The sequence below is a fragment of the Mauremys reevesii genome, linkage group 2, assembly GCF_016161935.1.
Source record: "Mauremys reevesii isolate NIE-2019 linkage group 2, ASM1616193v1, whole genome shotgun sequence".
NCBI lineage: Eukaryota > Metazoa > Chordata > Testudines > Geoemydidae > Mauremys > Mauremys reevesii.
The window spans coordinates 57,105,859-57,130,621 of record NC_052624.1 but is presented as its reverse complement, the minus strand read 5'-3'; the positions used below and the strand labels follow the sequence as shown (position 1 = coordinate 57,130,621).

At 40.7% G+C, this 24,763-nt stretch overlaps 1 protein-coding gene across 1 annotated transcript in view; it reads right to left on the bottom strand.

Annotated features, from left to right (window-relative positions):
• Positions 1–24,763, bottom strand: part of HDAC9 (histone deacetylase 9) — a 666,736-nt gene that overhangs the window by 7,522 nt on the left and 634,451 nt on the right. Inside the window, exons 28-30 of the mRNA XM_039523937.1 lie at positions 20,054–20,187; positions 7,983–8,067; positions 2,236–2,389 (exon numbers count right to left, since the gene is read on the bottom strand). Of these exons, the coding sequence (XP_039379871.1) occupies positions 2,236–2,389; positions 7,983–8,067; positions 20,054–20,187 (373 nt within the window). The remainder of the gene's footprint in view (positions 1–2,235; positions 2,390–7,982; positions 8,068–20,053; positions 20,188–24,763) is intronic.

Below are 24,763 nucleotides of genomic sequence, written 5' to 3'. Positions count from 1 at the left end.
TGGAGCAGTCTCTGACTGAGTTTGTGGAGGGGCCGGGAGCCAGCACCGCTACTTTACCAAACCCTAAATTATAGTCCCTTTACATTAGCCCCTTACTCACATGTGGAAACAGTTTTTACATCCTTGGCTAACAAACAAAAGCACTAATTGCCCCACACTTAGATTATAAACATTTGGGTTCATTCCTCAGCTGAGGGTTAATTGACAACGTTGTGGATCAAAAATAAGATCGCTCATATGGACCAACTGTCTGTCACTGAGAGAAAAAATGGTTCCTGCCTATGCATTTATTATTTGTAATAATAATAACAATAATCATAATCTATTATTCAAGTGCAGTTATAGTGAATACTCTACTCGCTAGATCTGTGTCTTTGAGTCACAGCTGCTTACTTTACTGAAAAACCCAAGGTTTTACTCTTGTGCGAGCCAATACAACTACAGAAGATTCTATAATAGTCTGCTGAGTTCTATAGTTATCCCCCTCTTGCACAGGGCCGCCCAGAGGGGGGCGGAGGGGGCAAGTGGGGCAATTTGCCCCAGGCCCTGGGCCCCGCAGGGGCCCCCACAAGAGTTTTTCGGGGTTCCTGGAAGCAGGGTCCTTCACTCCCTCCGGGGCCCCCGGAAAGCTCTCGCAGGGCCTGGGCCCCCGGAGCTTCTTCCGCTCTGGGTCTTTGGTGACAATTCGGTGGCAGGCGGTCCTTTCACCCTGGGACCCGTCGCCGAAGTGCTGGGTCTTCGGCGGCAATTAGGTGGCAGGGGCCTCCCGCTGCCGAAAACCCCAGTCCCCCTGAATCCTCTGGGTGGCCCTGCTTGTGCATCATCAGTAAAATTGTCAGCTGAATTCAGATTAAAACAGCCAATGCAGGTTTTGAAGGGACTAGAACCCTACCACTCAGCCCACAGGCAGCAACTGCCAGTACATTTACATAAGTCATGGATCCATTGGCTACATTCCCACTGCTCCTTTGGCCCACCCACAACTCCCTCCTCCCTTCAATGCTCCTGTGGAGAGAGCTGTCATGGAGCACAGCTTCACAGTGCACAGGGAGCTGAGGAATCCCCTTGTTTGGCCTCTCTGTCTCCAGCCCCTTTTTCTCTTGTCCAGTGGAATCAGAAGGTTCCACTGCATTTTGGGGTTTTTCTCCACTGCAGAGAGGCCGGGAGGTGGTGGTGCGGGGGTGGCGCTAAAGGAGAATAAATAGGAAACTCCATAATGCAATTTTTATAGAGTGACTTTTCTGACTCCAACAGTTCCTTAAAGAAACATTGTACTGCATATGGCACTATTCAATAGGCATCAGCGCTTCATTTTGAAATACTGTATTGACAAAAGTGCATTGGCAGTTATTATTCCATTTTATAGAATTGTTAAATTGACGTCCAAGTCAGCCTTACTGGATCAGTGTGAAATGTCAGCTGACAGGCAGGGAAAACCAACACTCTTTATTTGATGACCTATCTTCATTGTGGTACATTAAATACACTGAGCCTGATTCTCCACTGTCTTACTCCAGTTTTACATCATGTCACACACTGAAATCAGCGGAATTACGTTAGTGTAAAACTGAAGTAACACAGTGCTGATTTCAGTCTATCATTACTAAGTATCAGAGGGGTAGCCGTGTTAGTCTGGATCTGTAAAAGCAGCAACGAGTCCTGTGGCACCTTATAGACTAACGGATGTTTTGGAGCATGAGCTTTCGTGGGTGAATACCCACTTTGTCGGATGCATCCGAACAAGTGGGTATTCACCCACGAAAGCTCATGCTCCCAAACGTCTGTTAGTCTATAAGGTGCCACAAGACTCTTTGCTGCTTTTATCATTACTAAGTCTGTCTGAAAGAAGTTTAAATGCATTTTTTTAAAGTCAAATCTAAAATAGGTCTGAATGTCCTCTCAGGAGAAGACCATGATCAACTATGCTTTGGCAATTTGTGATTTTTCACATCAGTATTGTGCTTTTTAATTTAGTTTTTGAGGGGGAAAGGGGTGCATTTAGTAATTGTGAATCTTAATAAATATTTTACACAAATTTTCAAAGGTGATCACTAATATAGCGTGACTCTGGTTTTTGGATGCCCAACTCAATATACTTTCCTAATGGTCTCAAGCTGCGGAGTCAAAACCCAAAGCACCCAAAATTATCAGATACTTTTCAAAATATGAGTTCTGGTTCTTACAACACCAGGGTACAAAATCTTGCCATCTAGGTTTCCAACAACATACACTTACCTGCTGTCTTCCTGAGAAAAAGACTGTTCAACATCCACTGACAGTGAGGCCATAGCAGAGACAGTCTCCGTCTCCTCTCTCTCTTGTTTCTGAGTCTCAGCCAGGGCATAACCCACTAGCACAGGATACGGCTTCACTGACTTCCAGTACTTGCCTAAAAAAAAAAAAATCACACATAATAATTTATGGGAATTTTAGCTAGCATGGTGGTATAAGCACAGTAATCACTTTGGTCCAACACAGAGTGATTATAAGTTAAAATCACTATACTGTAAGCAGTTGTAATTGGGATTTCAAACTGCAACGATGAAGTATGTTTCTGGATCTAAGAATGCCAAATTGGCAAATGCTCTCATTCCAAGGACTGTGTCACACCCTTCCCCAGAAGGTAATAAACTAAAGGAGTAACACACAGCCTAACGAACTCATATTATCAGTCAGCCTGTTGGCTATATATATGGTAGGGGAAGGAAGTTCAGAACAGATAGGTATGATATTGCCTGGCAATAAGTGTATTTGTGACAAATGGGAATAGAAAAATGAAAATAATTGTACAAAGCGCTTACATAGCACTGACTTTTGGGGGGTGGGGGAAGTCATGAATGCCAGCATGGCCTGCAGTTATGTCGCCAGAACAATCAGGTTTGTTAGTCCTGGATGTTCTTTCTCCTCCAACCTCAGGGTGTGTACTAGAACAATAATTTATTTAAAACATTCATATACGCACTGGCTTTTGTTGGAATGCTACTAGGTATTATAAAAAAGACATTTTTCTGGTTTTGGGGGTAAAAACACACCATTGGAATAAAAATGTGAGAGAGTTGTCAGCCTTCTGCCTGCAACAGAAAAGACTTTGAAAAGCTTCCCAAGTGAAGCAAAAAATAATGTGCAGGTGAGTAGGAATGAAAAATAATCACTCAGTAATATGTTATTCAAGAACTGGGGTCAATTAGTGGTAACCAGGTGAACAACTTAAAACTTACATACATATTCCTAATAGTATAATAATCCATAGAATTCTTACTAAATTCCAGGTGGATGCCACCTGGAAAGTAGGGGCTGGAAGGGGGCTGGAAGGGAGTTTGGGACCAGCACTTATCCAGTGGTTGGCAAGAGGCTTCCAGCAGCTGGGCCAGTGGCAGGGTCAGAGCACTTATTTGGGAATTGGTGGAAGGGTTTCAACAACGGAGGGCTCAAGTAGGGGATCTTTTCCAAGGACTAGGAGGAAGATTTTGGCAGCTGGGAGGTGGGTTGGGTCAAGGTGCTTAGCCATGGGATAGCTGGAGGGTTTCAACATCGGGCAGGCAGGGCCAATTGTAGTGCTGTGTATTCTGGATGGAGAGTGTTAAAAATTCCTCCTTTGATAACATGGCATATAACACCATTTCAGGCTTTTCAAAAGATGAGCGTTTTAGTCAAATGAGACAGCAGCTGTCAATAAAGATAGCAATAACCTTATTTAAAATATACTCAAAAGATGAAAGCATGAGTCAATTTCCATGATTGACAGGCAGCATGGCAGATGGGTGTTCCTTTGAATCCTGGTACTGTGAATGTTTGAATAGTTAGCAGGATCTTTAAATAATAGGGATTGGTGGGAGGGGGATAAAATCTAAAGTGTATTAAGTATCCTACAAAGTTAAGATTAAGTGTTAGAAGCTGGATTTTCCTGCAGCTACATGCAGGGGCGGCTCCAGACCCCAGCACGCCAAGCGCTCTGCCGGTCACCGGGAGGGCGGCAGGCGGCTCCGGTGGACCTCCCGCAGGCGTGCGTGCGGAAGGTCCGCTGGTCCCACGCGGCTTTGGTGGAGCATCCACAGGCACGCCTGCGGGAGGTCCATCGGAGCCGCGGGACCGGCGACCAGCAGAGCGCCTCCCACGGCATGCCTCCCTGCTTGGGGCGGCGAAATGGCTAGAGTCGCCCCTGGCTACATGAGAGCCATGGCTAAAAAACTGTGTAAATAACACTAAACCAAATGGCTGAGGCCTGGCAAATTCTATAAAACCAAGACAAAAATATTCAATAGAGACCATATTCTCTAGTCATTAAAATAAAAAAAAAAATTAAAAAGTTACTTAGGCATTCCATAATGTTCTCACTGCGGTTATATGTAAAATCAGACTGTGCAATATATATGCCATAATTTATGGGCTAAATGTTCACAAGTGGATGGGGTTTTCGCTGTAGAAACAGATGTGCAAGAAAATCAAATCTGTTGGTATGGGAATAATACACAGTTTTGCCCATAAAAGAAATGAACCCACATTCACTGCTTGAGTTTTCAAGGTCTCCTATTCATAAAATAAAATATTAGTAACAAGCCACTACTGTGCTGCTCTCCTGCAGCAACAATAAAACAGCATCAGAGAGGCCTGCTACAGCTCTCTCTCTCTCTCTCTCTCTCCCCACACACACAGAGTAGCTGCTCCTGCACCTTTCTTCTAACACTGAAACTAACAATCACATTCAAGCATACCAGTTAGTGCTGTGTATCCATTTTACCTTCCACCCCATGTCATCATTCATTACCCTCTCCCCTTCCCTTTCCCTACACTCAATTAAAATTGTGAACGGGGGTTTAGAGGTGGAGGAGAATTGCAGGGACAGCAAGCAGGTGGCAGTATCCAGGTAGCGGTCATAGTATCTAGGTATCGCTATCTGGGGGATGGAATGAGGATTGTTTGGGGAGGCAATTTTGAGTCCCCATTAGGATAGCATCCAGTTAGCAGAGGGTACACTAAAGAGGCTCATGGGCTAAATGCTCCCTGATACTTACAAGAAAATGTGAGAGAAATTTCTTAAAAACAAAATGCTGTATCCTATGCCAAGACAATTCTCTTTGGAAAATGAGGATTGTAGGATTGTTTTTATAACAATGGCATGATCAAGGCTGTGCACAAAAGGCATGTGCAATGTATCACCTATTTTTCATGCACAACTACAACTGAATGTACAAATTGGGCCTTTGTGTATTTTCAACTACTGATGTGCACGAACAGTCTCATCAGTTGTAAATGCATAGTGCAGGCAATTGCACAACTACTTTTGCTAGCAGCCCAAACTATCCTATGGATTAAAAATCCAGCTCTGTCTGAAACAAAAGCACCAGGAACAAACAGCTCACAACTGACAAAACTGACATTTTCACTTTCCAAGGCAGGAATGTGAAATTCCACTAAGCTTGTTATATTTTCTAAGAAGAACATTTGGGAGTTTATGAAGTGGGTTGCCGGTCCCAGACATGCGCAGCTTGTGGCATCGATTACTTCTAAGAATAAACTACGAAACCAAATAAGTAATCTAGGTATGCTTTTGTTTGATGCATAAAAAAGTGCTCAAGTCTCCAATAAGGCAATGGGAACATTTCCCATTCACAAAGGAAATAGTAACAGTGAATGTTTATATCATGTATCTTTGTTACAGACATTGCAAAGTACCCTTCCTTGAAGTACGTGGGAATGTTGTATGTGGCTTAGGCTGACATTTTCCCTGTATAAAGAGCTTGGTTGAGGGGTGGTGCCTAAGCGAGGGAGAACAACTTCTTTAGAAATACATATTGTATGGTTGTGGGGAATACTACTCCCAATTGTATCATATCCCCATAAATACATGATACCATTGACACAAACAAAGAAGTTTATACAAATTCCATTCTACTTAGAAACAATTTGGGTTTTCTCTTTGTCTGATCTAAAATCTGCAATTTCCAGCCTGTTTTTGAAACAGAGATGGAGCAAAGGCAATCCTTGGACTAAAACACTGATCAGAGGTTGTAACATTTAAATAATTGACATCACAGCTGTATCACAGAAACAAAGCATTAAGTAATGCACATGCCAAAGCAGGATTTGTCAGTATTTTGTCCTGTCTAGTTTTAAATGTTATACGTGATGGACTTTCCCAGGTTATAATTCTACAGCTTAACACATTTCACCCCCAAAAGTTGTCCCTGATATTCAGCCTATATTTCCCTTCATCCAATTGTTCCTACTGAAGTAATTCCCCCATGTAACATTCATACTCATTCCTCTCCATCACTAGTGTTTACTCCTTTCAAATATTAGTAGACTGTTATATCCTCTCGGTCATCGCTTAGCCAAATTATGCAGATTTGGCTCTTTTAAGTCAATTCCTCCAATCACCGCCATCATTAATATGACACTTCTCGGAACTGCCTCCATTTTGTCAAGATTTTTCTGGTTATATGTTGCGCAGAACGAAATGCAAGATTCAGGTTGCATCAGATATCTATAGAAAAAGACTATTGCCTTTGTGCTCTGTGATGAATATGGCACCTAAGTTGTTTTGATATTTTTGCTGCTATATTACCTTGTACATGCATGGCTTATTTTTGTCCACTAGTATCTCGAGGTCTCTTTCAGCATAACTGCATTCCAGATTTCTCTTTCCATTCAACCGTTTGGTTTTTCTCAAATATTTCTCAAATATTTCTTCTCTCAAATTGAATTGTGTTTTGTTATTTTTTGTCCAGGTTTCTAATCTCTCTAGCTCCCCGTGTATTATTCCTCTGCCCTCATTAGCCTTTGCAGCTTACCCAATTTTGTATGGTATGTATTTTCATTAACAAGCTGCTTACTGTCTCCTCCAGATCATCAGTAGAAGATATTAAAGAAGACTGAACCTAGCACCAGCTCCTGCTGTACTCCACTACACATATCTCCTCAAAACTGACAGTGACATTTATCACGAATTCCTGAAGAAAGCTGATTTAATTGTGACATTTATTTACCTGAGTGCATAAATGGGAGCAGGGATAACTTATCAGTTATGTAGCTACACATGAGTTTTCCGATATCTTTTCGCATGTGAAGAAATATATGAAGAACTGACCAATTATTCAGTATTATGCACATTTTTAAATATGATGAATCTGCTTTTTTTATTCACCCAATACTAGCAGAACATGTGGTATTCAAACCAAATCTAAATATAAATGGCACCAGAGGGTGATGAGAAAGAACTGGCAAATGATAGGTAGGAAACAGGAAGCCCCCCCACACACACACACACTTAGCATGGCTGGAAGTAGCACATGGTGGCAAGTGGAGGAAGGTCTCTATAGCTGAGTTGAGGTAACTGGGAGCAGGGCAAAGTAGGAAGGTGCAGGCGGAAAACTCAGCAGCGAAAAGTGGGTGGCAGCAGTGGGCCACAGAGAGTGTATGTGGGGAAGGTTCAGGACTGGTGTTGAGATGCATAAGTGACATGCATAGGGAAGGGGTGGTGGGAGGGAAGCACTGAATATTTTCCCGTGTGGCAGCAGCCATTTTAAGTATCCAGATGTAGTTTTAAACTCACGTCTATCTCAACATGAATACATTGAAAAGGTATTTGTCTACAATTTGAATCCAAAGAGACTATGTCATATCCCTAATATACCCACCATAGATCTACACTCCCCCCTCCCTCCCCACCCCACACACGTATTTCTCTCACTGGATTGCAAGACTAAAAGGCTTGAAATGAGAGTTGTGCAAATGAAAGATTTTGGACTATATGGGAGTAGGAAAGCTTTGATTAACATTAACAACTCAGCTTTCTAAGTGTTAAATCATCAGTGAAACAAAAGATGTGCCAAAGAAACAAGAGCACAAGCATACATGTTATAAACATGTATTGTGTATATGCTCAGATATCATATTTTTGCTTATTCTTTACTCTGTAACAAAAGTTTAATCAGTTGTCTCTGACATTAATTAATAACAAGAGAAAAAACACTGAAACATACTTTGAATTTCAGTGGTCTTTTGTAAAGAAGCCATTGCATTCATGTTAGGGGTTTGGTGCAGCATATCTTCTGGGAGAGGCTCCAGCTGCAAGAATAGAACAGAATAATATGAGCAGAATATTATGAATTTTCAATAAGACACATGGAAATAAACCAAACTGAAACAGCCTAATCCTCAAGAGAAGCTCAGCCCAAGAACTAGTTAACATTTTGCTGGTATCAGTTCTAAAACTATAGCCACAATTTTGTTTTCTGTTTTTCAGCCATGTAATTGAATTCCAAGGGGCTTTTCTATTGGCTGCAAGACTAATCTATGGAGTCTCTGAAGCAGGTGCATGTCTGTGTATTATTCATTAAAAAAAATGTTAGTTATTTGTGTAATTTTTGTAGGTTCCTCACAAACCAAATTCCATTGCGTCTGTATGTGCAGCTGGGCACTCCAAACAAAACCTTGCTGAAGCCGCATTGGGACTAAACAAAAGTGTGCACTCTATTATCTTTATTTTTCTAGTGTTATTACATCTAACCATCTTACACATTTCAACATTGTACAGTGGAAAATTATAAAACACAGCTGCTCTCAGTAGCCTTGTGTTAATTTCAAGTAAAGTAGTAGACAAAATCAGGGCCGCCCAGATGATTCAGGGGGCCTGGGGCAAAGCGGGGGAGCTGCGGCGCTTGTACTCACCCGGCGACGGTCCGGGTCTTCAGTGGCATTTCGGTGGTGGGGGGCCTTTCAGTCACTCTGCATCTTCGGCAGCACTGAAGGGCCCCCCACTGCCGAAATGCTGCCGAAGACCCAGACCGCCGCCGGGCCAGGGCTCGCGGGGCCCCTGCAGGGTCCAGGCCCTGGGGCAAATTGCCCCACTTGCCCCCCTTTCTGGGCAGCCCTGGCAAAATGCTTAAGCATATCAACAATAAAAGTCATATACATTTTATTTGGGCTCCACTGTACTTTTCCTGGCTACATTTACTTTCAATACCCTTTAGTTTGTTTATGTGTTTGAGTTTGCACATGCATGAAACAAAATGCCAACATTTTCCCCTGTGATTCTATTTTCAATGGCTCTAACTATTCTAAACGGAGAGCTAGTGTGGTGGTTAGGGGCCTAACCTTGACCTTTATAAACCTGGGTTCAAGTCCCCCATAAACCACAGATTTCCTGTATGACGTTAAGCAAGTCACCTAGTGTCTTGCTCCCTTAGTTTCCCATCTGCAAAATGGGAATAATGGTACTGCTCTATGTCATACTGATGTTGTGTGTTGCTCAGATAATACAGAAATGGGGATAGAGGGCTAATAAGTACCTTAGATAGAGAACCTAATATGTCAGACATGAATGGATCCTAAATTAAACACTGGGACCTGTGAAATATCAACATGTCATGATATTGAGCACTGACATGATGACATTGTATCATGATGCATGATGATATATCATCACAAGAGCCAAGCAAAAAAGGTAACTCATGTTCCATCTACATTCATTTCAATTTTAGATGAATTCAGCTGTGCTCATGCCCCTTTCTGTACACCTTCCATTCTACACACATTAGGGCAATTAAGTTTTACTGGCACAAATGTTCACAGCCATCTGTGTGAGTTCTCATGGAAACAGCAGCTGCAATTTGTACATATAGACATTGATGCCAGAAGTATTTGCACACTCATCCAATCAAAGAGCTGGAATAACATCATGTGAGTCATCTGCCCAATCATGACTAAGAAACTAGCTCTTCTTCTGAATATTTGTAAACAAGGTAAACAAATTCAAAAATATATTTGTTGAATAAATTTGTATGATGAATACACTAGAGAGAATTTCAAACTTATATGGATATTCCGTGGGCAGAAAAAGAGGCAAAATTGGCTCACTTATTCATTGTCAATGATTAAATCAGCTCTAGTCATTACATCAAGGAGGTTAGCCTGGATTATAAAGAGATGACAAACTAAGCAAATTTACCCAAAGTCCCACAATTGCTGGGATTCAGATAAAATGATCAGCAGGGAAATATTTTAATGCTGATGAAATTCCAATTAGGCTTTTGGGTTAATTCTCATGAGATAAATGGCATTATTCATACTTGTTTTTATCTGCCTATGGTCCTGCATTGGGAATCTACCTGGAAGATTTTCTTTGAAACCATAAGAATTAGCAACATAATTTATATTAAAGTAATATAAATGTTGGAATTCATCTTGATTGCCAGAAAAACGCTGCTACAAATATCAGCCTGTACTAATGCCATAAAACCACTGAGGATGCCAGATTGCAATGGTGGATTGCTGCTATTTTAAATGATGCATTAAGACATGCCAATCCAGCTTTAGGATTAGAGCTAGTTGAATAATAAAAATCAAAGTAACTGATATATTTGCAATTAACAAGTCAACTTTGCTTCACTGGTCTTCATAGGTCATAGCATTCAGTTATTTGCAAGAACTTGGAAAAAAGCTGAGTATTTGTGAAAATGTTCACAGATCACTAATTTCACAGATTTTAGCCCAAGTGATTATTCATCTGAAAATTCATACCGGAAGTCTGGTATTTATTAATAACTATTATTCATTTTTGTCATTCTTTATTCTCTATTTAAAATGTTTCAGGCATCCAACCAGGAAGCAGAAAAAATACTATGGGCCCAATGCTCAGGTCCAGCTGGGCTGAGCTCAGCACAGATCCACAGGCAGGAGATCAAAGGAGACTTAAAGCCACATATTTACACTCTTCCAATCCTTATGGCTAGTGGGACCCAATTTAGCTCCTGGAGTAAGTTAGAACAGATTCAAGGCTACTCTAACCTGCACCTCTGGGAGCCATTGCAAAGGCTGTGGAAGATGCTCCAGCTGTGCTTTGTTCCACCCTCAACATATCCTTCCTGTTCTCCTGCAAACTCCTTCTACTGGATAGGAGTTGGTGATGTAGACATAGCTATTGTAGCTCTATGCCAACCAGTGTTTCTCCTAATCAAGGAAATCAAAGGGAATCTCATCAGGCAACTTTCATAAATTGGTTGGACTGGGGTCCTTGTGTGATTTAGGAGGCCAATCACACACCTTAATTAACCGGTAATGAACCATTAAAGTGAAGAGTTCACAAATAACTCATAAGCTAACTCATCTAAAATGTCTGATCAATACTTATGAATAACAAATACATGCACAGAAATCAGGTTAGGTTCATGAATCAATCGCAAACAGAAAAAAGGGCCAAATTTGCAATCATTATTATTCACAATGAACATTTTGGTCAGCTCTTGTAACAGACCTGTAGCTGACATGGATTTTCAGTGTTTGTTATCTAAACTTCCCCCCCTCCCGACCCCCCCCCCTTGTAACTATTCCAGCTTGGTTTCAACTGCAGAAATGTTCTCTGTCTCCATATTCTTTGCAGTAGCCAGGCAGAATGCTGGATCCTGTTCCATATCAATAAAACCACATCAGATTCCAGACGTAAGTTCATTACATTATACACCCTGTTCAACCCTGATGCACTATTGTTACAAAAACACTGTAAAAATAAAGCCAGTGGATTATTACAGCTATTTCTATACTCCTTCTGCATCAGGGAAAATAATTTATATTGGCAGTGATCCACTTTTTGGATATAGCTACATAGACATAGGGGTGTCCCTGGAAAATATCAGGACACAGACCCAACAGTGAACAAAAGAAATCACTCTACACCTGACAGTCATAGCACCATCACCTTCACTCCTACACTTCTTGGCATTCAAATCATGCAGTTTATTAGATCTGGAGCCGAAGAGAATAGAAGTTGTAAAGAGCACTGGAAATACATTTGCAGAACAGAATCTTTCAGAGAGGAATGACTCAGGTCAGTCCAGGACCAACAAAGCCACTTAAGGGAGAGCTTGGATCATTTACAGAAGGCAAAATTTTCAAAGGATTTGCACCAATAAATTGGGCTTTTTTGTGCCCAAGGGAATGTAATGGAATTTGTGTCCAATAAGCATTTTCAAAGGAAAAAAGCAACTGTGTGCCACATACATTGGATAGTCAAAAGTTGCTCCAAATGAATTGTACTCCTATCAGCAAGTGGCATAAAAATACACTGTCTATCAAATTTTCGCATGCTTGGAAGGTGGCATAAGTGATGGTAAGGATGTAAGCAGTTTGCCAAAATTTGAGACAATTGCCATCTGCAGTGGATGAGCAGCCCAGACTTGGCACCTGACTACACTGCCTCCTTAGCCCTGCCATGTTTTAAGGAGCAGAAGCTAGCTTTATTCATGGGTGTTGGTGAATTTGTTTAGAGAAAAAAATGACACCCAGGAACATTTTAGTCACCCTCAGGCTTAAAGCAAGGGTTCTGGAGAAGGAGATGGTGATGGTAATAGATATGGGGTCCACAGATTCCATGGATGCCTGAGAGTCAACCATACACTTCAAAGTGGGTCTACAGGCCGTGGGGGCTTTATAGACTTACTGGAGATGGGATTTCTCTTGTACAGGTTTGACCTGATAACCATTCTACAGTTGTGTGAAGAGGAGCCAGAAGGGTTTGTGGAGAATCACACACATAGAAGCCATGACTGAGGTGGTCAAAGTCGCCATATTCTGGATAAGTCATAATAGCAGACTGTTTGCTGCCTCCAACTCCATTCAACAGTGTCTGTGAGCAACTCCCAGGAGTTTTAGTAATTATATTGGCTTCCCTAGGGGCAGACATGACCAACAGTAGGTTCATGAGAGAGATCTTTGACACTGCATAGCTCCTATTCCATCCTGTGCAGATGTTGACCTCTGACAATATTCCAGTGATCATAATTTTGCACTTTTGATAATGTAGCCCCTAAATATAGGGGAGGTATGTTAGGTGATAACAGAACTGAGTACAATATCTGCAGTGAGAATAAACACATTTTAAGTTCATCCCCTTTCAAATATGAAAGGCTTTTACCCACACATTTTTTTAAAAAGTCTGACTCTTAATCTCCACTGTTTCTTCCTCTAAAACTGCTCAAAGCTTCCCTTTGAGGTCCTGTTCCTTATACTACCCTTTATTTGGATACCTTTCTTTGCTTGAACCAGCTTTTGAAATATTAGAAAATCCTTGTATGAGCCAGGCTGTGCAGTAAGCATGTCGACATAAAGCTCTGCCATAACGATAGCTGTAGATATCCCCAAGTTGTATCAGAATTGGAACAATGCTTTTCCATGTGGTCTTTCAATGTGGGAGAGATTTCATTTAGGAGTCATATATCCTTCTTATTTTGAATGTTAGGAATTTTCTGAATATTTCTATATTTTAGGTTTATATAGAAGTATTTCTGGGTTGAAATTTTTCAGTGCTCCATAACTGATATGTACAACATGAATAAATCCATTTTCATTAGGGAGTATATTTTTAAAGGTCATAAGGGTGGCTAGGAACACAATGCCCAAGGACAGTCAGTGGGAGTTAGGCACGTGACTCCAATTTATGCGTTGGAAAATCTCCCACTAGTAATATATCACTTTTGAACCAGTTCATCTTCAGTCTTCTTGGCCAAGCCACCTCCTGGCTAGCACTGGCCACTTCTGGGACTATAATTTCACCCTACTGGTGCATACTTTGCATTATTGTAGACTGCTCCCACTGCTGACTTTCCATTTTGGAGCACCTTCTCCCAGGTTTATGCCAGCCAGAGTTGACATAAACCTCAGGTGAACCAATGATTGTAATTGTATTAATTATTTGGTAATAATGACAGATTCAGATTAACAATGAAGATATGGGCTGTGACCAGGCTTAATTTTCAATTTAAAATTGATCTCCAGCAATTTTCACGTATGTGTATGCTATTTGGGAAATATTTCCATTTTAGAGAGAGAGGCATTTACCTATTCTGGCAAATCACACACCCCAACTCCTTTCTTTTTTAATGCAGTGTCTGCGTTCTTAGCAGAGCTCTTTGCATAGCTGGCAAGCTTCCCCAGATTCACACCAAATTCCACAAAAATGGGGAAATGCCAACTTTTCATCATCTGAATGAAAGCTGCAGAGCACTAGTTTTCCATTTAAATTGCCAAACACACCCAAACCCAAGATCCACTAATTGCAAGAAAGCAGCACATATTTCATACATACAGATTTTAAAATGCCCTTGGTAGCCAACCAATCACAATTTTTTGTCAGATTACCCTTCAGAAGAGTAATTCAAGCAGGAAGAATATTTACTAGAAGATGTTAAATTTAGCCATTTAAAAATGTTTTCCTACTTTGGGCCAAATCCAGTCTTGGCCAGCACAGTAAGAAAGAGTAGACACACTTCCTGGTGTGTCCTCTGCTACAAGGATCCTGCTGGGTGGAATGCACCATGGACTACACTTTGCTGCTTCCTCTGAGCAGGAGGACATCTGGTAGTAGTTAGCACTTGCTACAGACTCTGGGACACTTGCTACAGCATATGGGGCTGGCTACTAGATACCTCCCTAAGCCTTAGACCATTTCTTCTTGGGGACAAGGTGCATAGGGTACAAGTTAGCACTTGCTCCAGCCCATGGGACTAATAGATAACTCACAGAGCATTTCTTTTGTGGGACAGGGTTCATATTGGTTTGGCTGTGTGCTATGGGGAGATCCTGCATGGCTGCTTACAAAGGGGATTGGGAAGGTTGTTGTGGAGAGAAGAATTAAGCCTATGACTTCAAACCAAAGTAGTCTGGGGAACAAAGGCTTAGCAGATATGTCACTGCACTGATATATTATTAGCCATCACCCACCAAGGCATGGTGGTGGAAGGGCCAGAGAGGCTATTCTAGCCCAATGACTGGAGTAGAAGCCATGGTGTGGGACCACTTTTACTTCCCAGCCTGGGCATAAGATTCTCACCACTACCACCCTCACAGAGATGCCCAACACCTAGTCCAAATACATATATAGTAAAGTAATACAATTAATCTGTGATGGAAAAATATGGATTAATTCAGGGGTGCCCAACCTACAGCCCATGGACCATACACGGCACACCAGAGCATTTCATAAGGCCCACGGCCTGCTTCAGCACAGTACACTAACAGTTGATTCATCAGCGTTTTGTCATCATGTTAACATCATTTTCGTTTACACAAGTGTGTATACAGACTCTGCTGTACATAGAAACAACCTATCTAAATACATACAAAACAAGATGAACTTAAAATATAAATGGATACAGGTGACTTTAAATCTTATTAAAATATGTAGAATGTGTTTGGCCCACACAAGGTTTGTGCTTGGGTTTATGTGGTCCTCCTGTGTAATAAGGTTGGGCACCACTGGGCTAGTAATGGAAGCCAACAGGGAAAAGCACTCTTCACAGAAAATGAGGGAGCTGAATTTTCAGTGCAAGGCTGCATCAGCATCTCAACAGCTTGCTGGTTTAAAAGTAATTTCTCTTTTCTAATTAGCTAAAACCATCATTTCTTTTGTTTTGACAGGTGCCCATGTAATGGATGTGATCTAAAACCACTAACAGAAGACGTCTAGGACATTTTACAGCAACGTAACCTCATCCTTCTTTCTTTACCTGCATGAAGGATTTCACTGTTTTGATTTTGGATTTCAGGGGAATCCAATTGCTTAATCACTTCTCGCCTCTTCGGAAGATTTCCTTCCTAGGAGGCAACCCACGGTGCTTCTAATTAGCTTTGCATTTAGTTCAGTAAATTGTCTTTAAAAGAAATTCAGGTTTTTCTTTTTGTGCACAAAGGTATGAATGATAAAAACTGAAATCTAGCTACATTTATGTCTTTGTTTATGTCTACATTGTTGAATTTTTGCTTCATTTATTGTCTTTACAAATAAACCACTGCTATGCTAAGTGTTTCTGATAAAAAAAAAGCCAATGGCTTTTATTTTGTAGAGTGCCATATATGTTTCTGTGGAATTTCCAAAATGAATGTTCACAACACTTCTGTGGAGAAGTTCAAAAGTATTCATCACACATTGATTGGCCTGATAACTCGTTTAAATGTTGAGATCTTCCAAGAAAAAGAGACCTTCTGAAATGGATTTTTTGGTTAGTCTTCAAAGTCAACATTTGTATGAAGGGACTTTCCTTTACCATGATCAAATTATTTAACAAAGGTTAATTCAATAGCATATTCTTTTCATATTGACCCAACTCATAATTATTAAGGGGAAAGTAAAAGCTATCTTCCTAAATAGATCACTTTCATGAAGGCCACATGTAATTAAAAGCAAGTTTGGGTTTAGTTTTGGGGTTTGGTTTATTTTGGGGGGAGGTTGGGGGTTGGTTTTGTCTTTTTGGGGTGTCAACATGTTTTTCTTGTAGAGATTCAGAGACAAATTAGTTAAAGCAAGCATTTCTAGCTTGTAAGTCTGTTGTTTCATCTACATCTGACTGGCTCCCCATGAAAGTTGGAAGTTACTGCTAGTTTTACGGTTACTCTTTTTGTTATAAGTTATTCTGCTGATAATAAGACATATGAAGCAGTGTATTGCTCTACGGACAGGTCCTGGCCAAGAACAACATAGGCAAGGAAAAAAGAATTTAAAAAAACCCTGCAAAATGTTTATGAATTCTAATCCTCAGCACATGAATAAATACAACTGACAAACTGCAGAGTACCTTACAAAGGCCTTTCCTGACCTTTCTAATTTGAGTTCAATTGCATGTGCAGTGTTTAGAAGCCAAAGTGGGCCTTGCCAATGTTTTTAAACTACGGTTGCAGTACGTATCATTATTTGTAAAAGTGAAGTGCCAGATAATAAGTTATAATTACCCTATTAATCACCTGTAAAGAATTGCATTCAAGGAAGAATGCATCTTCAAATTACAATAATTGGTGACTTAAAGAAACCAATTTTTTCTGTCCTTGACTGGAGGAGTCTTTGTAGTTGGCTGTGCAAATCTACAAGTATTCTGTTGAAATGAGGCAGTGTACACCATATATATGCTATGATCCATATCCTCATCTAGTATTGATTGGCATAACTCCATGGAAGTCGATAGAGCTGTGCCAATTTACACCAGGTGAGTATCTGGCCCTGTATCTACATGCCCTCCCTTATCAGCCTACCCATCTCAGCAATAGTCACCGATTTTCTGTGAGCAGTTTCTTATGGTGGTGATGATAACATAGTTTCTGAATCTTCCGTCTCCAAAATTAGCAGGAGCAGTATCTGCTCTCTCCTTGCGGTAACATTGTTCAGTTTTGGTTTGGAGATGTGTGTCTGCCTGTTTCCTGCATGTCCCTAGTTAGATTTAATACTTGGAAAATAAACATGCTTGTATTATAAATTATAATGTAAGTGTACATGAGAAGAATATTTATTGTGTGAGAGGTTTCAAGATCTTAATGTTCATGTCTTTCCTCTAGTGAATTATAATGCACAATGCACTCACACTTGTCTTCATCTTCCATTATTAAAAGTCCTCCCTTCCATTTATTATGCTATATTTTGCAAACAGATAAACCCATTGAATCACCCAGCCTACTTTATTGGCCTCAGATTACTGGTCCCCCTTAAGAGCCAATAGAGTTAGGTCAATGTTTCAGTACACTCACGCATAACCCACAGTGAAATACATTTCATGTCTGTTTCCAACTGTAGGTATTTTTCTGAGAGTGCAGAGGGTCAGCAGCTTTAGAAGCAGTAGCAGGTGTGAGCCAACATTAAAACAAAACGAGGCCTTTCTCACAAAGAAGCAACATCACCAAATGATCATCGTTGGCTGTGGAGAGTCAGGCCCCTGGCATAGTGGTGGGAGTAGGGCGACCAGACAGCAAGTGTGAAAAATCGGGACAGGGGTGTGGGGTAATAGGAGCCTATATAAGAAAAAGACCCAAAAATCAGGACTGTCCCTATAAATTCGGAACATCTGGTCACCCTCAGTGGGAGCATAGTTTCATTAGCATTATTTATCTCCCCACGAGGCTGCAAACCTCAGAGAGATATTACCTTAAATGTGTCCAAGCTAACCAGAGCCAAGCAGAAATCAGGCTGACACATCTCCAGTCTAAAGCTGGGCAGGGTTGCACTGTGAGAACATTGCTGTTGTGGCTGATTTTCAAGGAGAAGGATTCAGAGGATGTGCCACCATCACCATCACCACCACAGGAAACTGCTGTGTCAGATATGAAGTTCATGAATGATAGTGTGGGTGAGGATGGGCAGCAGGGCAGGCTGATCAGGAGGGTCAACAAAATTTTATGACTAAGATTTTCAAACAGAGATGCCTGAAGTCAGGCTTCTAAATTCATATTTCAGCACCCAAATAAGAGGCCTGACATTCCAAAGTGTTGCTTCTCCTTCTCAAAAGACGACACTGGATGTTCAGCACTTTTGAAAACTTTTCTTTATAGGCCATATCATAGGTCACCCAGCATGAAACTCAAATAGGGCTGAATATTCTGTTATGGAATGCTTGTTCCCACAGAGCGCAAGGGGATGGGGAGAAGAGAGACCTTTCCAGCAACCCCAACCATCTTCACACAAGGTTTCATTTTTCTTTGCTCACCCCTCCACAGTAGCACTCCCTTAATGTATTAATTCCTACACTGTCCCTGGTGCCTGCAAGGGAGCAGGCTGAGGAACTGTTTGGGGTTGCTCCGGGGAGTTTCTTTGCATTAATTTCCTGTTCCCAAGGAGCTCTATAGCTCCTTTTCCTGGAAGAGGTGCCTTGTACCTTCTGAATCAGGCTACTTGTTCTCAAGACAGGCCACTATGGTGCAGAGCCCACGTATGCAGCCTGTTGGGATGTACTATGTTGCCATGTAAACTAAGTTCAAGACTTGCAGTACAGTAAATTTTCCTTAACCTGCAAAGGAAAAAAATAATGGGCTTGTGTCCTTCATTGCTTTTTTGTGATACATAAAGAAAGCCTGAAAGGTTTTGGCTCAAAGTAGGGGGGGAAAGGCATAGGACCACAAATTCATGTCTTGTCTACTTTGGAAGTTTCTATGGACACTGGAGAATTGGTGAAATTGAGACTTCACCAGAGCCAATAGCTTGAAAACTGAGCAGCTGAAAGGGGGAAAGGATTTTTAGATAAATTGTTTAGAACTGTTTGTTTTTTAACATGTATTCAACTCCAATGCTTCAAGAATGTTTGAGAGAAAAGATGTCTCAGTTAAAGGTTCATTACCAGTACCCTTTTGATTCAGGCCTGAGAACTCCCAATACACATCTCTGAGATGCTCAATAGGTTCTTCAGCAAAATTAGGGAAGGCCTCATGTGACATTTTTGTTATCTATAAAGTAGAACACAAGCAGAAAAAAACCCTTTCAGGCATTCTTTATGTATCATTAAAAAAAAAGTCCTTCATAGGTGATCTTATAGGTTATAAACAATTTCCACTATAACAAACAGCACTTCACACCAATCTAATAGGCTTGAAATGGTGCCCTGAAAAAAAATTAGGAGACTAGTAAGCGAGTAAGTACACTAAAAAATACTGATTACTGGGGCTGTCAGTTTCCAATAAAAATAATGACTTGCAACCCTGTTCCCCATAACAAGATTTCACAGACCACGGCATGACAACATGAGACAAGGTCACAATTTAAGGTAAAGGTATGTTGCCTTTATGTATTTGATTTTTGTATGTGCCTTTAGCGGGTTTACCCTTTATCATTTTCACCACAGAGTGAGCGTATGCAGAGAGCAGAGATTTGCCAGTGGACGGTGGAAAGAGAAGTATCAAAATACTGCATGAAAATGTGCTTTTGCTATTTTCAGTCCAAGAAATTACCAGCAATCTTGAGAGAAGAGCCTGTTTTCCCACAATAGCTCGCTCAAAACGTGATCAAGGATGAGCATCAGTGACCCCCACTGATGTCAAGGCAGGTTCTCAGCAGGTTCTCAGCACAGCGTATTGAGTCCTTCTCAGAATCAAGAATAGTTTTGCAAACCCTAGAGATTCATATAAACATCTGCTGGTGGGGTGCTAATCAAAACCAAAATAACGTCCGACTCTTTTGTGTTTTGCTCATTACTAAGACATGTGCAAAAGGCACTTATTTCTACACACCGGGAAAATTAAAAGAAAACAAAAAGACAGAACTTTTTGAAAACATGGATTGTCCTCTGAAACCCTTGGACTTGTCTTTTACCTCATTTCCTAGAAGGGCATTTACACAGGCTTCAGATGCATCACAGATGGCAGTAAGGTCATGTCCTCCCTCCAGTGCCAGCACCACACGACCAGCTGCTAGCTTCAGCAACTGCTTCATTAGGTGACCAAAACCTAACATGCAAAGACAGTAGTGCAAATTATTAAAGCAGAACAGATATTAATGACATATTTTACATCAGTTGTATCAGAAAGTAGGAAACATGAGGATATTGCACAAAAACATAAGATCAGAACCATGGTCCATCTATTACAGTAACCTGGCTCCAACACTGGTCAGCCCTAAATACTACAGAAGAAAGTGTAACCGTGTACCTCTGTATTCACACCCTACTGCAATGATATTTGTACAAAATATGCCTTGTGAGGTATCATATGAAAGCTAATAACACACTGGTTATTAATATCTTTGTAAAATGATACACATTCACATAGTTATAGGTGAAGCTATGAATTCCCACTTGGTGACATTACTAGAACATGTTTACAACCAGACAGGCTAGCCTAGGAAAAGGTGATAAACAATGCCTAGAAAAGGCATTGCGGATTTACCACAGTTTACATATTAGCAGTAAACAAAACCATCAAGCTAAACCAGTGGCGTTTATCCTGATCCTGAACTCAAGAGGTAGAGATTTAATATGATTCCTGTACCCCGGAGAAACACGGGAGACTAAATCCCCAGGAGGCCTTCCTAACTTTTAAATACACATACTATTGGGGATATAAGGAACAAAGAGAGAATCCACCTTTGTCCTTCAACAAAGCAGGCAAACAACAACAACAACCCAACAACAAGTGATTTGAGCTCTGTGATGGATCCTGGCCAGGCTGGCTAGTAAAAGCTGAAAAGGAGCCCGTGGGTAAGAGATACTATCTTGATCAAAGACTGTATCTTGCTAAATTAAGTTTTAGACTCTTAGATGCATTTTTTCGCTTTGTAAAGGGACCAGCAAAATGGACCCTGATCTTAATGCACTACCACAGTGTAAAAAATAAATCATACTATACGTTACATTTTGGTGTTTGTTAAAGTCAGTGCACTAACAACACTCTCTGGGATCAGGCTTAGTGCAGGCTGGAACTGTTCAAGGTTTACCAGACAGTTCTGCTAGTGTTCCTCAAGTATTGATCCACAACACTCTGTATCCCTGTATCACAACCAGAGGCTGCCAATGGAGCTCCACTGTATCCAGCTTTCGGAGGGTATTCAACTCAGGTAACACCACTACTTAAATTTCATCTGAGATTAAAGTTAGGTGAAATTCTTTCATTTTTCAGAGGGGTAGCCGTGTTAGTCTGGTTCTGTAAAAGCAGCAAAGAATCCTGTGGCACCTTATAGACTAACAGACGTTTTGCAGCATGAGCTTTCGTGGGTGAATACCCACTTCTTCGGATGCAAGTGGTGGAAATTTCCTGGGGCAGGTATATATAAGCTAGCTTGCTTCTTGCTTGCTTATATATACCTGCCCCAGGAAATTTCCACCACTTGCATCCGAAGAAGTGGGTATTCACCCACGAAAGCTCATGCTGCAAAACGTCTGTTAGTCTATAAGGTGCCACAGGATTCTTTGCTGCTCTTTCATTTTTGTTTCATCAAATTTCATAAAAAGATGGATAATTTGGGGAGGACATTTTTTAAAATGGTTGTGTAATTTCCAAGGGCAGTTTTTGCTTTTGCTTGACCTCTCTTCCAATGGTTAATGGCAGGTAAGGCCTTGAGACTTTTTAAGTTAAATTCACAACACACTTGCAGCCTGAGTCTCACACTCTGTTCTAGTTGCTCTTCTGACAGTGGTCCCTACCAGCTCCAGAGCACGGCATGTCCCCTAGGTTTAATAAACAGATTGGCAAGACACCCAGGAGGTTTACGGCTCCAGAAAGACATTTTTACTGTGCTCCAGTGAGAATGGAATGTAGAAATTTGACATTTCAATAAATGAAAAAAGTATTCTGGAGAAATGTTCTGAGGCACAGACTGAAGCCCTGACCCTGCAAGCATTTACGCAGATGCTTAAGAAGTAAGCACACGAGTAACCCCATTTACTTCAATGGGACATATAGTTAAGCATGGCTATAACTGTTTGCAGGATCGGGTCCCTAATTATTCCACATTTTGCCTAATTGTTCACAAAATTCTACTTGCCACTTGTCCCAGGACTGATCCCAGAACCCTTAAAGTGAAATGTTAATTCTTTAAACCAACTTACAACCTAGTGTAGCTCTCTAAGAACTGCAGTTTTGACTCTACTGAAGTCACTACACTGTGGTTCAAATTACACATGGTTTGAAAAACAAGCAAAAATTTAAAACTCTCATTTAATGTCAACCTTCACTTGTAGTGGGGGGAAAAAAAAGCTTTGCAAAAGACCAAATTTAGTAGGATAATAAAAGTGAAGGAAGGAGTGGAATGAGGATAACCTTTGATCATTAGCCAGTTTCCACTTTCTTTTACCTAGAGGATTTATTTATGTCTGCATACTACACATGTGATCTTCAGACTCATATCAAGACAGTGCCAGCAGTGGTACCATGAGATGAACACAGAGCATTCAAAGGAAATGAAGAAGAATGAATAGTTCATGGGCTCCCCACATCCCCATACTATATAACTCTCCCTTCAGCTTTGTGAGAAGTGCAACTGGATTTTAAGATGCTATTATCCCTCACTTCACACAGCTTCTGTCAGGAAGGGAAAGTTCTACTGAATCCAATACCCTGCACAGTTTGAAAACAATATATGACCACAAGGGTCACTGCAGCCACAACATAATTTTCTGGCAATAAATTCAGAGTCTCTCCAAACAGATTTTTCTTCTTTTTGAAAATTGTACACAGTAATTGTGATAGAGATCATTACCAGGTTATTTCACCTGCTTGCTTTCCTCAAACTACTAGCCAATATCAGCATTACAATAGTCACTACTGGCTTACTAGGAGATGTCTATACAATCAGCCATACAAGACATACCACTCCCAGTACAATTCCAGGATGGAATTAATCGGACAATAAGAGCAAAAATCTGGTAACATGATAAAGGGTTACCAGATGAAACCATTATGGAGGGCGCTTTTCTTTAGCACAATTACCCAGAAAGTCAAGATGACTTGCTGCAGGGAGAGGAAATGACTTTAGCCAACAGTACCAATGCTTCTTATGACTGAATGAGTTATGTAAATTCTTAACAAAGAAACGTAGATCAGGTGTCATTATAGCAAGCTTAGAAAGATATTAGCTTCCTAAAGGAAATTCCCTGGAGTACAGAAGTAACAACATGGAAATAAGGAATCCCAGTCAAGTATAGTTTTAAGGTGGGCTGAAGTTTATGCCAAATTAATAAGGGGAGTGGGGGAGGAAGGGGAAACAAGCACTGTGAAAAGAAGCAGTCATCTCTCCTGGTATAATGAGACTGAGCATGTCTCTGAATTCCCAAGTGACCAGGTACTTGGGGCAAGGAAGGGGTCAGACAACCATTTTTAATCCTAAACCTTCAAACTCATCGGAATCCTTAAAACCCAGTAGCAGATTCAATTCTTGGCCTCGCTGCTAACATTGCTGACAATGGTGCCAGTTGTGATGGTGGCTTCAAAAACCAGTTTCAGTTCGGCCTTGCCATACTGTAAAAGGGTCTGCTTTTGCTGTGGTGTACAAGATTTACAGTATGGTAGAATTTTATGTGAACAGAACAGGTTCCGATAGAGGTTTAAAGTGGAAAGTCACATTAAAAATACTAAGAGCTTGATTTGCAGTTTAGCCTTAAAGGGACATCCCTTTTTGAGCATGCAATTTGGTGGACAGAAATAACTGCAAGGACAACTCATGCCATTTAGACATCTACATACATGAACTGGTGGGTACAGTCCATTACTTAGATGTGTAAATGGCTTAATTATGCCCACAATTACTTGCGCCCATGAGTAACGGTATAAAAAGAGGATGTCATTTTGAAAACATCCAGCTCGATGTATGTTAAAAATTGATTGTTTCAAGTGGCTAAATAATAAGGAAAAGATTAAACACAGACTGGTATTTCCCAAATGCTACTGTGAATGTGCTGCATCGGTATATTTCTTAATATTTACACAGCAGTAGCCAGATTTTTTTAAATAGTCTAATTTTTTTTTGTGCCAGGAAACTGTGAGCTTGGTTTTGTGCCAACAATTATTTTCAGGCACACTTTATATATTGAAGTACCTGTTTCCCTCTCAAGTCCAGTACTTAGATATCCAGGGTGTGGTTTGCAAAAGTGCTCAAAAATATAAAAATGTTGAGTAGGGGAACTAAATAATAATGGTGTAAACAACAAATTGTAAATTTGACCCTGAAATACATGGTTAGCAACACAAATCAAGGATATGCACTTCATGGGTATTCTTAACTAAAGACCCACACCTGCAATGATTTATGCACATGTTTAACTTTACACACTACAAGTGACCCCATTGACTTGAACTAAATGTCCATATTACCCCCCCCATTCCCTCTCTCCCTTCCTGTCCCCCCATTTTCTGATTAAATATAGTACTGGTTGGCATTTTAACAAAATTCCAAATAAAAAAAATCACAAATTATTTTCCCTTTCCCCCCCACGTTTTATATTTTAAAGTGGGCTCTGTTCTACTGCACCAGACAGGATACAAGCCTAGGCTGGGGTGAACAGCCTGCCGTACTGCTCCCTGATGAAGGTCA